The sequence below is a fragment of the Gekko japonicus genome, unplaced genomic scaffold (assembly GCF_001447785.1).
Source record: "Gekko japonicus isolate JY-2015 unplaced genomic scaffold, Gekko_japonicus_V1.1 scaffold518, whole genome shotgun sequence".
In the NCBI taxonomy this organism is placed as follows: domain Eukaryota; kingdom Metazoa; phylum Chordata; class Lepidosauria; order Squamata; family Gekkonidae; genus Gekko; species Gekko japonicus.
The window spans coordinates 626,886-641,162 of record NW_015169789.1 but is presented as its reverse complement, the minus strand read 5'-3'; the positions used below and the strand labels follow the sequence as shown (position 1 = coordinate 641,162).

General features: G+C 43.2%; 1 protein-coding gene across 3 annotated transcripts in view; it reads left to right on the top strand.

The window, feature by feature from the left end:
- Positions 1–5,920: 5,920 nt before the first annotated feature.
- Positions 5,921–14,277, top strand: part of USP36 (ubiquitin specific peptidase 36) — a 33,020-nt gene continuing 24,663 nt past the window's right edge. For 2 of the 3 annotated variants that reach the window (XM_015417007.1, XM_015417004.1), the window contains exons 1-8: positions 5,921–6,114; positions 8,027–8,073; positions 9,075–9,380; positions 9,470–9,685; positions 12,017–12,127; positions 12,703–12,805; positions 13,260–13,327; positions 13,507–13,577. In XM_015417007.1, coding sequence (XP_015272493.1) covers positions 9,128–9,380; positions 9,470–9,685; positions 12,017–12,127; positions 12,703–12,805; positions 13,260–13,327; positions 13,507–13,577 — 822 coding nt within the window. In that variant the 5' untranslated portion in view covers positions 5,921–6,114; positions 8,027–8,073; positions 9,075–9,127. The remainder of the gene's footprint in view (positions 6,115–8,026; positions 8,074–9,074; positions 9,381–9,469; positions 9,686–12,016; positions 12,128–12,702; positions 12,806–13,259; positions 13,328–13,506; positions 13,578–14,277) is intronic. The other variant, XM_015417006.1, reaches the window with a different exon arrangement.

Genomic DNA, 14,277 nt, shown 5'->3' with positions numbered 1-14,277 from the left:
TGACCTGATGTGTTTTCTTCAGAGGTGTGTTCAATCCACAATCCAATTCTTTTTTGTGCATTTGTCACTTTGAACATTTTATGAGGCTTTATTTGGGCCCCTACAAGGTTTTTATATGTTTTTGAAATAAACACTCTTTTGTCTATACTTATGTTTTTAACTTCTGGCCCTCAAAAGTTTTCTAAACTTCCTTTGGATGTTCTTGCTTGATTGGTTTACTTTCTCTTCCCCTCTTTTCTTGGGTCCAGATTTTCTGAGCCAGCTTTGTTTCTTTGCTGTGGCTCCCAAGCTCTGCTTAGCCACCCCCATTTGCAAGCCCCCAAAATCAGTTGAAAATCAGTTGGGGGGGTGCCCGGAAGTACTGTCAGCCAGCCCTGCCCCCCCCCCCCCGGTCTTTTCATGCTGTTCATCAAGGTAACTTTTTAAAAGATGTCATATTGGACCAGTCTGTTTGATTTTCAGTATATTTTAAAAAATCTGTTCAATCCAATATAAGACTCCTGGTTTTGCCTCCTGTATGGTTATATCATATGTGACATTTACCTCTCTCTGCTGATACTCTTTGATTGTAATGTTTTCCATTTGTTTTGGCACTCAGTTGTATCATTCCTGTGCTCTATTATTATTATTATTATTATTTTAAATTTCCTTCTTTAGCGGTTAGATTTGCACTTACTATTTTTAAAGGGGTTCTGCATTGGAAGCTTTCAACATACAGTGGGAAGAATGTTAAAACATGTGGAGGGTAGAGACCTCCGGTTATTTTATAATACCAGTGGCAGTGGTATTTCTCCTTCTGTCTTCCTCCTCCTGCCCCTACAGCAGGCACAGACTTTTTCCAAAGTTTGGAGGCTGGCTGTGATATATGACTGCTTCTTGCTAGCCAGATTGCAGTCCCAGAACCTGCCAGGGACTAAGATCAGCTTGCCAGTCCAGCAGTTGCGTGAAAAGCAACCATTGTGAAATATCTATTTATGGAAAAAGCAGTTGTCAAAGGCTCTTCATTTGGCTTAATTTATCACTGTGGCTTCTGGTGCCGCACTGAACCTTCCTGGAAACACAAAAGAACACACAAATATACAGGTTCCCCTTCTTCCTCATGCCAGCAACTCAAAATATTTAAAAGAAAGTTTACATTATTTTCAAATCTTTGCTTAGTAAGTATGAAAAATAAGTATCTAACTTGCAGCCATAATTTAAAGCTTGTTGGGGAGCTGGGATGTTGTCTGGTGGGTGAAGTAATATTGGGGGGTGGGGGGACCTTTTTTGCCATTGGATTCTGAAAGCTGAGATTTTCTTGTGCTGGGAACACATGAAAGTTGTTGAATAGACAAGCAGACTGTGCATGTCTCAGACGCTTTGTATAATTCATACGTGGACATTTGAGTCTTCGGACAATAAACAGTATTATCAAATAAAATGGGAACAGTCTCTTCTTGTTTGGAGAATACTTTGAATCTGCAGAAGGGCAATAATTGGCAATGAGTGCACTAAGCCCTGAGAAGCAATTAGTATTGCCACCTAGGCCTTTTGACTGGTGTGAACCAAGTAACGGGGTTGTCATGGCATGAAGTTGAGCTAAGCTAAAGATGCTAAGTTTCCTCCAGATAGACACACTCCCCCCCCCCATGCTCCTTGGCATAAACTGATCTGTGGTTCTCTAACAATGGAGATGGTTGGTTTTCTGCTACTAAGGCTGTTTCCAAAGTTCTTTCAGTACCCATGCTGTTGGCTTCTATGACCTTCAGGACAGACACAAAGAGGCTCAAAGAGTACTTACTTCATGGATTTCACATGTAGTGAAGGACTGTACTTAAGCTGGCTTTGAAAATGGTTAGACAAATGCATGGAGGATAGGTCCATCAATGGAACCTTGATGTTCAGAGGCAGTGACATTCTAAATACTAGTGATGGAGGGCAACAAGAAGGGGAGACTTCAGCCTAGTAAAGGTAAAGGTTCCCTTGCTCGAAAGCCAGTCGAGTCCGACTCTAGGGTTGCGGTGCTCATCTCCGTTTCAAAGCCGAAGAGCCAGCGCTGTCGGAAGATGTTTCCGTGGTCATGTGGCTGGCATGACTAAACACCAAGGTGCACGGAACGCTTCAGCCTACATGCCCAGTTTATAGGTCTTCATGGGAACATCTAATTGGTGTTAAATAGGATGATGGACTAGATGGGCCATTGGTCTGGTCCAGCATGGCTGGTTTTACATCCTTATGTACACCTGTCTTTTGAACATTGTGGTTTTAAGGAAAAGGCTCTCCCCAAGAGCAGTTATTTCAGAATCACACAGTGATTTATCCAAATGAGGCTCCATGTCAAGTATGTTCTACCTTCAGTTACTTCACTGAAGGAATCTAGCAGGTATCAAGAATCTAGTTCTGGCATCATTGAAAGAATCTCTGACTTGCTTTTTTCACAGGATCCCAGTTAACCTGGCAATCAGCTGGGTCCAAAGCATCTAATTTCTCAACCAGGGTGTTTCTTGCTTTTCTACTTGACATATACCTGGAGTTCTCTAAGGGTCACAGAGAGGGAGAATTATCTACAACCCTAAAGAAGTTTCATGGCTAGATTAATCTATTTAGCTAACCAAGTTTGGATACCTTATTTACAAACCCTTAAATAGACTTCGGCTACGAAAGATTAAGACTAACTCACTGTTAGTCTTTAAGGTGCCACTGGACATCTCTTTTGCTACAATAGACAAATGTGGCTATCCCTCTAGAATTCACAAAACATTTTTACATTCTTGCTGATCATATGCCTATCTGGGTTGAACGTGTCATTTCTCAAATGGCTGGGATGGATCTACGGAAAACCTAATCCTGCACATGGGACAATGACAGCATTTCAAGGGCTCTGCATCCTGAAAGTACATATCATTGTAATGAACGGTCACACTATGTCATGGCAGATCATTTTTTTTAGTCACCAGCTCTATGGTAGAGCATATGCTTTATATGCAGGTAGCCCCTGGGACAATTCCTACCATTTCCAATTAAAAGGTTCTCAAGCAGCAAAAACAGGAAAAGTCTTTGAGAAACTGGAAAATTGCTCCATATCAGACTAAGTAGTACTAACCATGGTGGACTAATAGTCTGATTCAATGTTAGACAGTTTGACCTGAAAATCAGCTACTGCATACTACTAAAAAACGCTTAAGTATAGGGACAGACCACTGATTTTGGCACGCTCGGAGAAGGAATTGCTTATGTAAGATGTTATAATCACTGGCTAGGGTTGTGAGATGCATGCAAGCAGTATTGCAAGGAAGATGTAGCCTAAAGAGGATGGCAGAGAACAGTGGCCAAAAGAGCATTATAACAGGATTTGTTGCCACTCACTCTTGACTTGATGCCTCTGAGCTTCAAAAGAGGGGTCTCTAGAATTGCCCTGGCAATCCATTCTTCCATTCACATTAGAGTGAAAGTGATGTTAGCCATCTTTTACAGTGCAATCCTATGTTATATTACACCCTTGTATGTCCATTGACATCAATGAAAGTAGAAGGGTGTACTGCTGCTTAGGATGGCACTGTTATATAGGCCTCAGTCAGCTGTTAAGTCATTTAATATGCACTCCAAGGTTTAATGTGATCAAACTTTCTGAAGAAGAACCATCCATACCAAAAGTCCAGTCCTGCAAGGGACAGGATAACATAAATTTTCTGCTACTTAATCATTATTATCCTTTTCAGAGGAGGATAATTGCAGATGGATAGCTATGTTAGCCTGTAACAGCAAAATTAAACTAATCTAATGACATCTTGAAGACTAAAACAATTCCTGCACAAGCTTTTGTGACTCAGAGTTTAATTCCTCAGATATATGAGGTGTATGTCCATAGCAGGTATATACAGGTATATACAGCAACAGTAAGGAGGGGGTGGGGAGGTGTTATAAAGAGAGGCCAGTTAAAAACAATAACCAATGAAAAGAAAGATCAATCTAATCAGTGGTGAGGACCACTCCCAATTGTTGATTGACAGGTAGAGTAAGATCAATATAAATCAGATATGACCAAGAAAGGAGTAGTATGAAACCAGGTAAGTAGATCCAATCAGGGCAATACAAAGGGTTTGTAAAACTACAGCTGAATAAATTCACAGCCATGAAAGGGTGAGTCATGCTAAGGTATTAGCACCTATAGTGAGTAAGGAAACCCAAGTTCTTCTTTGGATGAGAACATTGAATCAGAGGGGGTTAATTTTACTTAATTTTACTTCTGAAAGATATCCTTACTATATAGGGAGAGCCTGTTTATTTTATTTTTGCAGAAGTGTGCACTCTAATGCTGGGTACTGAGGACAGAATTCTAAGCTCAGTTGGGAATTTGTTTAATAATCATGAGTTTCCCTCCTGGTTTATGATGAAGAAAGAAAAAAATGGGGGGAAATTTCACAAGTGGGCAGTGAAAATAGCAGAGGTAAGTAGATCTGGATAGCCCAATCTCAGCAGATGCCAAGCAGGGTCAGCCCTGGTTAGTCCTTGGATGGGAGACCACCAAGGAAGTCCAGGGTTACTACTGATGGCACCTTCTACCAAGCAGATGGTGAGTAATGTAATACTTTGCAAGCCCCAAGATGCATGTGGGTGGAACGGCTGTCTCTGCAGCAGCAATCACAGCAGCAATCACAGATAGGAGCAGTGTTCCCTCTAAGCTGAGTTAGTGTGAGCTAGCTCACAGTTTTTTAGCCTCCAGCTCACACACTTTTGTCTTTGCTCAGGAAGGATGACTCCAAAGCAAACTACTATATGCAGTAGCCAAATCGCTCGCTCACAACTTTAATGTCAGTAGCTCACAAAGTAGAATTTTTGCTCACAAAATGCATAGAATGACTAATGTACTATTTATAACAGTATCTGCTTTCTTTGTCTTTCTACAAAGTGATTTTCAGAACTCTATATTCTCTCCAATGGGAATCCAAAGTTCTATGCTTTTCCATGTAATCTTCACAACCGCCACCCTGTAGGCAGAGAGAGAGAGTGAACAGTCCAAAGCTGCCCAGGAAACTTCTATAACAGCATGGAGATTTGAATCTGTGTCTCCCAAATCATAGTCCGATACTCTAACCACTACACAACTGCATACGATTTGCTTTGCCCTTCTAGGAGAGTGATCTCCTTGATATCTATGGCAGTAGCAGCTGCCTTCCCCCCCAGTACTTCCCTTCCCCCAACATGTACATATGTTTATATTTTCAAGGTTGATCTTTTCCATCATTGTCAAGGACACCATTGTTATGGACAGGGGCAGTGGCTCAATAGTAGCCCATCAACTTTGCAAGCAGAAGGTCTCTGATTCAATCACCGGCAAATCCAGCTGAATGGTTCAGGTAGTGGATGATACGAAAGGCTGAGAGAGCCACTGCCATTCAGGGTAGACAATGCTGATCGATAGTCCAATGGTCCGATTCAGTAGCTCTGAGCACGGGACTTGTTCTCCCGTTCACTGGGAGAGGACAGCGATCGACATTTAACCGTGTCTTTCACCAGAAAACTGAAGAAAAGGCCAATGTAAGGACAAAACTTGGTTAATTTTTTTTACCTCTTGACCATTCCTGACGAATTCAGATCTTTCCTACCCTGTCCTAAAATATACTCCCTCCATTCCACCCCCCAACCCGGGAAAGCACGTGGCAGGAAGTCCTACCCAGTAACTGCGGGACACTGCGCCTTTTGGATTCTTAACATGCTTCTCCTTCTGTCACGCGCCATTGCCCCCCACCCCAATCCTTACTTAATAGATATGCATCTAGACAGTGTCACAGAAATAGCTCGGGTGGCCGGCGGCAAGGCGAGAGAGCATACCCTACTGCTGCACAAAGTGCAACCCAGCTGCCGTGCATTCAAACGCTAGAGCGGGTGACGTTTTGGCGGAGGCGCTGCGGCACCAGGCGGCGCTACCTTCCCGAAACCTGCGGGCTGGCGGACTTCGTGGCGTCAGAGGGGACGGGCGGAGCGCCCAGCTTCCTCCGCCCCTCTAGGGCGAGGATTGGGCCCTGCGCGGCGGCCTAGCAGGCTTCCAGAGTCGTGCTCTTTCCTGCTTTTAACGCAGCGTGGACACGTGTGTTGATGAGCGCGCACGCGGGGCGGATGCGGGGACCCCGTTTGGTGAGTGTGGGGCAGGGAAGGAAGCTTGGTAGGCTTACCGTCCAGCCAAGCCTTCCTTCACCGCCCGGTTTGTGACCTGCTGCTCAGTCCCAGTGTAGGGGGGAAGCCGGGACCGAGGTAAGTGTAGCCTTACGGGTGGGGTGGATCGGGGGCCTGAGCGGGTCTAACCCTTGGTCGAGCACCTCCTTTCCGTCTCTCCGCCTTCCCACGGCACCGCCCGGGGCCCTCCTGGTGAGGCCAAGTCTTGCGATTGGGTTGTGATCCTCAATCTGCTGCTGTTGCCGCCCGGCTTCCCGAGCGGATTGCCTCGACCCCTGGTTAAAAAGAGAAGGGAGGGGGTGTTTTGTGATAAAGCTCCTGGGTCAGAGTCTTGCTCTACTGCCCACTTGCGACGGTATCGAGGGAGGGCCGGGATGCGGCCATGGGCATTATTTCCGAGGAAGCGAAATGGGTGATGGTGGCGGAGGTGCCCTTTGCACCAATGCAGAATGCTGCTTGGGAAGACGGGGGGGGGGGGGGGGGGAGAGGCATCCTTGAGTCTGCCTTGGGGGTGACCGTGTTTGGCATTCGTTCTGTGCGCAGGGGCACCAGTTGGTCGTGAGAAGGTAGCAGGTCGAATGTGCATTCCAGCGTTGGAGAAGGAGGGAAAGCGGGGGCAGGCCGCCTCGGGTAGACAGAACGGAAGTGGCGGAATAGCTCTCTTTAGAACCAGGCCACGCTGAATACAATTGCATTTTCGTTCTTGCTTTCTGCTACGTTGTAGGCCTGGTATAGATATGTGTGCTGTGTAGTTTCCCTGTATCTTATACCTTTGTGTGCTGTGCTAGCTTATGGGAAATTATTAAAGTGGGGGGGACGCTGAACTATGTAATCCCTCACCTACTGTCTGAAGTATTCTAGAATATTATGTCAATTCTTCTACCAGCTTGTTTTGCTGTATGCACAGATTGGGTTTGAGCTTCTATGCCCTGCATATTTGCTCACAGAGGAATCTCCATTATATTTCTCATCCCCATCCAAACTGTAGAAAATATATTTGCTGTATGCAGGCAAAATATTTTGTGAGCACCTTGACTTCAGGGATAAATCTGTGTTCCTCTCTTTGCCTTGATGCTTCAGTTTTGCTGTTGGGGCCAAATTGCTTTTCAGGCCCAAAAGTGCTCAGAGCAGTGTCTGTTCTCTGATTCCTGTTTGAGCCCAGTATCCTTGGCCGTTGGGTTAGATGCTACTGCTGTGGCAAGAGGCAACTGTCCTGACACACAAGGGTGTCATAGTACTGAGTACCTGGCCACATGGATAAGCAGTCTATCCCTAGAACACGTCTTTTGCTTACCAAATGAGAACATGTTGGCTCAGTGTAGGAAGTTAGAGCAAGGGAGCTGCTTCTTGGTTCCAGAATTTATTAAAGCCTCCATACTACCATATGTACTACCTCCATATTACCATATATAGAATTAAGCCAGTAATGAAGGACCCATTCTCTTTTGGAACCTTATAAAATGCCATTGTGCTACTCTGGTGGAATGTGGTGCTTTATGGTGTTTATGAGGTCAGGTTTGTATGTGATGCAGTTAGTTTGGTTACTGCTGAAAACTGATGCTGTGTGCTGAGGATTCCAGGCAGTGGGCATAACATATGGAAATCCTTGCCACATGGATATCTCTAATTATATATAAATTCCCTGTGCCAATGGTTCCCAAGCAGGTGCAGTGTTCACCGAGCAAACTGCTTATTTATGTTTACACCCTGCCCCCATCTCCAGATGGCAGTACAAATATTTTTGGATAGCAACGGTGCCACCAGCGTTAAGCAGCCCTGAGCAGTTGCAGGCTTTCTGCTGGTTTTGTGGCACTTGAAGGGGAAAGTTTGTAACAGAAAATTTATGATGCTGTAAACCTCTCTCTTTTCCAAGAATCAAGTATGGCCTTGTCTTCCAGGAAGGCCTGTTCTATTTACAAGGTGAGCACTTCTTTCCACATGACAGTTTAAAACAAAAAAATTCTCCATCAGCAGAGACACCTGGGGTTTCTAGATGGCATGTTGTTTTTCTCCCATTGCTACACCAACCTTGGAGCAGTCCAAGCAGTCTCAAGTGATATAGTAGACTCTTTGTTTACACGCTGCTATTAACCTGCCTACCTGAGGATGTGGCAAATCTCAAGCCTGATAATAAAAGGCCTTGATGTGAATTGTTTGCTGCAAAGCTGCCTTGTGGCTGAGATTGCTCTGGAATGAAAGCATTATATCTACATCTTCCAGAACAAATTCAAAATGCATTATTCTTCTTTAGTAAACTGTTTCTGAATTAGGTTCAGAACTAACTTAGGAAGGCCTTGTTTGTTAAAGATCTTCATGTGGCAGAACATATAGTCAAATCCTTGGCCTCTTGTCTCAGAGCTTTTCTCTCTGTTGGGAGTAGAAGATGTCAGACCTGCAGAGTATACATGCCGAGAAGTGTATTGGGTTGCTTAGAAACCTGTATTGCTATAACTGTTTCATACAAGTCAGGTTGTCTAGGCTGGAATCTTGAAATGCATTCCTTTTGTATTTTCTGTACCATCTACCAAGCTATTGTATTTTGGCTTTCAGAAAAGTTTCTAACCTTCATGGTGAGAAAATGTTGGAAATACTGGAGGAATGTCTGTTGCTGCAAAACCAATGAAGTTGTAGCAGGTTTTCTAGTGAATAGGAGGCAGGATTTGTATGGTGTTCCCATGAACTCCTCCTAAAAATATATATCACAATCACAATTTGCAACTGAAATACATCAGGGAAAATGACCTGATCCTTCTCCTAGAAAAGGAATGGAGGGATGGCGCTAAAGAATGTTGGATTGTGTATATTCTCTGGAAAGAATGTTGTTGAAATAAAATTCATAGTAATGGTTTTGAATTTCTTCTTAACAGACCCCACTGTGGTTTAACCTGCCAGTTTCTGTTTCTTTTTGCTTTGTCCTATAGAACAAAGTTACCTTGCTAGCAGGGCAACTCTTGCCACCACATGGTGATGCACCATGCCCATAGTGGACAAGCTGAAAGAAGCCCTAAAGTCTGGGCGAAAAGACTCTGCTGATGATGGTGAGCTGGGCAAGCTGTTGGCTGCTTCTGCCAAGAAGGTCTTGCTGCAAAAGATTGAGTTTGAACCAGCCTCCAAGAGCTTTTCATACCAGCTGGAGAGCCTCAAAAGCAAATATGTTCTGCTGAATCCGAAGACAGAAAACTCTAGTAGGCATAAAGGCTGTGAAGAAGGATCCATTCGGAAACAAGGTGCCTCCTGTCTGCACCCATTTTTGAGGAATTTGGCTGCGTTCTTGTCGTGGCGATCTTTGCTGACCTCTCTCTCCTCTCTTTGGCAGGCACTGAGCATGTGCTGGGAGGTGATGGTGTGCCAGCTCCGCAGAAGGTCCTCTTTCCTGTAGAGCGTCTCTCTTTGAAATGGGAGCGGGTGTACCGCGTTGGAGCTGGTCTCCACAACCTTGGCAACACTTGTTTCCTCAACTCCACCTTGCAGTGTCTGACATATACACCACCTCTCGCTAATTACCTGCTTTCCAAGGAGCATAGCCGTAGTTGTGAGTGCAGAGATGGGGCTTTGGGGTGTTCTTTTCTGTCTGGGGGTGAGGCCCCACTTGATGCTCTGACACAAAGCACACGTGATTTGATTCTATAGGGCAAAAGCGGCTGTATTCCTTCTCTACATCCAAGTCTTATGAGTGGGGGATCCTGGAGCAGCTATGCATAACAAATAACATTTAGTGGTATAACTCTTGTGAAGCACTCGTAATATCTTCTTGCATAAAAGAATCAAGTGCCACAACTGTAAAACAATCCTACTGACTACAGTCCAGTGTGTTTTGAACAGTAATGTGGGTTTTCTGGAAAACTTTAATTGTTCTCTGCACCTTGAGCTGTTTGAGATTGGATTTGGCATGCTTGCTTGGCTTAGATTAGATAATGAAACTAAAGTATGCCTTACTAATATAGTTTAGATATAAGTACCTCAGAACAATTTTCTGGGCAAAACTGATTTAGCTCTGAAATATTTGATTGGGGGGGAAACAATAAATCATATGTGGTGTAAATATGATGTTTCTCAAATACATTCACTTACTTCCTTGGGATAGTCATCTGGAAGATGTTAATTGCAGTTTTTGGATTTGCCCGATTTGACTAGTTATCTTTTCCATACGTTTTATTACCAATTATACTAAGAAAGATGCAATTTTAGAAATGGGAAAGCTTTCACAGAAAAACCCATGCTTCTGCAAATAGAGCGAGTTTATGGAAGGAATTTTTTTTAGTGCCCCCAACAACAACCCCGTGTCCTTCCCCCAGAACTGCTGTTGGAATGGGGACCCGCTAGAACACATATGGCAAGTGGGACTACGGGAAGAAGGGGGAATCTGCTGACCTCCCCTTGCTTGAGTATTTTACTCTGTTCATGGATCCAGTCCTTAGTCGTGCTAAACTTTTCATTAAAGAAACCTTTGGTTTTTAAAATTTTCTGTCCTGTGTAACTACTTTTGGCTTAAACGCCTTTTTCAAGGGATACGTAAACTCACCCACTGAATTTCGTTTTCTATTTTAATAATATTTAATATCCTGTGCAAACAGCTGCAAAGGAGCAGAGCCACCACTTGGTTGCATGAGAATTGCTACTCTCAGCACCCATGCTATCCCTGCTAGTAGTGTTGACTGCTGGTTGGGAGAGTGGATGTGAATGGCTGGGGTGAGATGTGGATAGACAAAAGCTACTGCTGAGGGAGCTATTGCATCAAAATGTGCCGTTTCTCTTTTTGCTTTCTTCTGTAACAGTTGGCAAAACAAGTGATATAGTTTTAACTGGCCAATTTTCTCCTCAGGCTGAGACAAGGCTGTTGTAGAGATGTGAAGGCCTCAGAAAAATGCGTGCGGGGGGGCAGGGTGAAACCTGTTTAATTTTTTATTTGGGGGGAGCACTGAAAAGGAATTCCTATGAAATACTTTATCTTATAGAATAAGAAAAATGCTTCTTAAATCAAGGATTTTCACAATTAAAATGTATAGTATGAAAAAGTCTAGGATTTTTGCAGTGGAAAAATTGGAGTGTACTAAAAAAACCTTTTATGAAATAATTTGTTTTTGACGGAGAAAAACCTTGTTTTACAAAGCGTTTCATTCATTCATTCTAACTGTACATGTGTACAGTAAAAGAGTATTTTTCCAGTTCTCCCCCAAATTTCCCAGGTTTTCCACTGGAAAAACTTTTCATGTTGTACAACATTTTCCAGATTTTTAAAATTTAAATGTAAATAATGGCAACAATTAATATGCTATAAGGTGTTTAATGGTAATATATTATTAAAGAGTTTGGTATTTCAGAGTCTTATAACATTTAGCTTAATATCCAAACATGCTGGCCAGTCCTACCTACTATGACTTTATGAGAGTCTCTATTCAAATACTACAAAATTTGTTTTCTACCTTCACTTTTTATTTTTCCTACCTATCAGATGGTAAGAATTAAAGATACATGTCCTGTGGTAGCATAGAGTACAGTGGTTTGCAAATCTTTTTCAAGTACTGCATATACTTATACTTTTTCTTACAGAAAAATGAAGCCATTCGTACTTTTGAATTACATGAATATGCCAAATTATACAATTTATATGATAATTTTTGTTATAAATTACACATTTTATGTTCAACTAGTAAAAGAAGCTTAGATTATGGGAAGCATTGCATATATTTCTGTGGCTTCACTGTTTCTGGAAATTTTACATCGAGAGGCTATTGGGGTCCTTTCAAGAACTTTCTGTGAGCCTGTGGGTTCTCTCCACCATATCATTGCTTGCTACAGTCTTTAAAATGGATGTGTTCTTCTGAAGTGTGTGTGAGATAATTTTTGATTTCCTCTTTTCCAGGCCACCAGGGAGGCTTCTGTATGATGTGCATTATGCAGAATCACATGATTCAGGCTTTTGCGAATAGTGGCAATGCCATCAAGCCCGTGTCCTTCATCCGAGACCTTAAAAGTAAGTATTGGAGGGAAGCTCCGGAGGCCTTTGTAGATCTGTCTGATGCTTTCCAGCTTTGGGAGTGAATAGTGGCATGAGAGTCATGCGTGAACAGTCTGTTAAGGGCACTGATCAGAAACCTCATTATTTTAAGCCCTAGGTATATCTTAGATGTGTGTGCATATCCTGTCATGTATGCACAATAGGGGCTGCTGAGGATATCGGCTTCAGCAACTTTCTGGTCAGAAGGAGGCTTGAAAGCATGACACCAATGAGTGGGAGAGTCATGAGCTAGTGATATTTGGGTCCTTGCATTCTTTCAGCTACCTAAATTGTAGCCAGTACCATTTTAACCCCCCTCCCCACATATTATATGTATGTAGTCCTGGTCATAATTTTGCTTAGTTATATTGAGTAACGAACTGGAATTTCCATGCTGTGGGAGCTGGACTTTTGGGGGGGGGGGGGGTCAGCTTCCATGAAACAGTTTCTGATCCTCCTTCACTCCAGTGTAAGTGGTGTGTTTCTGGCACTGTGGAACATTTAAGTGGCACAGGAGGCTAGATCTTTCTCTCTCTCTTTCACCCTAACAGAGATTGCTCGGCACTTCCGTTTCGGCAGTCAGGAGGACGCACATGAGTTCTTGCGCTACACCATTGATGCCATGCAGAAGGCCTGTCTGAATGGTTACACCAAGTATGGACAGCTCTTTATGTCTGGTTGGAATTCTCATTGAGCTTTGGGCAGGCTGAATAGCCTGAGTGTTTAATCTCTCCCCTCTTGCAGGGTGTTTAGTGGAAGATTAAATCCTGATACGTTTTTGGGTGGGGTATGGACAGGGGATATTTATTTATTTGTTACATTTATAACCCGCGCTCCCCACAAGCAGGCTCAGGGTGGCTCACATTGCTTGGCCCAATGTGCCAATGGTGTTAATACTTGGTAAACAACTATCCAGCTGTTGGGTTCCTTTCTTTACCCAGGGAGGAAGGAACCTGTGTGTTGAGCTAGCAGTTCTACCCAAGGAGGAAAGCCTTTGTCTTAGACTGCCCATGTACCCCAGCTGTTGTACTGAACTAGTCTCGACACATATTATCACTTAGGAAATTTGCTCTGGCATGTTTTAATGCCCCGTCACTTGTGTCTCCAGGCTGGATCGTCAGACACAGGCTACTACGTTGGTGCATCAGATCTTTGGTGGCTACCTCCGATCACGAGGTGAGGAATGTAGTTTAGCAAGTATCTTTGAAGGTGTTATGCATACCAAGACCTGCTCATTTTGAATCCTTGGTGAGAGTCTACTGAGAGATCCCCTTACCACCCTACAACTGTTTCAACACCTGTGTTCCTGCAGCTTTGAGTCCAGTGATAAGTTATAATTCTTTCTTTCTTTGCAGTGAAGTGCTCTGTATGCAAGAGTGTTTCTGACACTTATGACCCCTACCTGGACGTGGCTTTGGAGATCAGGGTATGGCAGAATTATTCATCTTTGTTCACCTTGGTGGACAAAGAAAAAGACATTCAGATGTGGCTAAAATGTGTGGATCTGTGTACATGAATGGACCTCTGGTAGTTATGACTTCTGCAGTATTAGTATATATAGGAAGACGTTTTATACATAGCAGAATGCAATAAGTAGATGGTATGATGCTTAATAGTTTGGTCCCTTGTAGAAAATAAAGTGGACGAAACAGCAATGGAGAAGGTTTCTGGGGGAAAGGATGACGAAATATGGACCTCAAGGGAGTGAATAGGGTGATGAATTTATCCTTACAACCACTGGTACAAAAAGTCCACACTCAGCTTGAAAGTTCTCAGCCCTGAAACCTTGGCAGAAGAATCTCTTGTGTCCTTCCATAGTGAAACAAAAGTCCAGCACCATATAAAGTCTTCTGACATTTGTTTCAATATGAGCTTTCGGTGAAATTAGACCTCAATTCTTCCATAGTGCCATTTTCGCAGTAAATCTTGGAGTAGTAAAATTCTAGGTACATAATCCAAGCGGAGGGAAAATCTGTGATCTAGCTGGGGGTTACTAACATAATTTGGGCTTTGCATCCAGTCTTTTAATTTGTCTGATTTATGGGCTCTTTCTAAAACCTTAAGAATCTCACATTAAAAATTAAAACCTTTTGGAGTTTGTTGAGGGGAGCTTGAGAACCATTTGG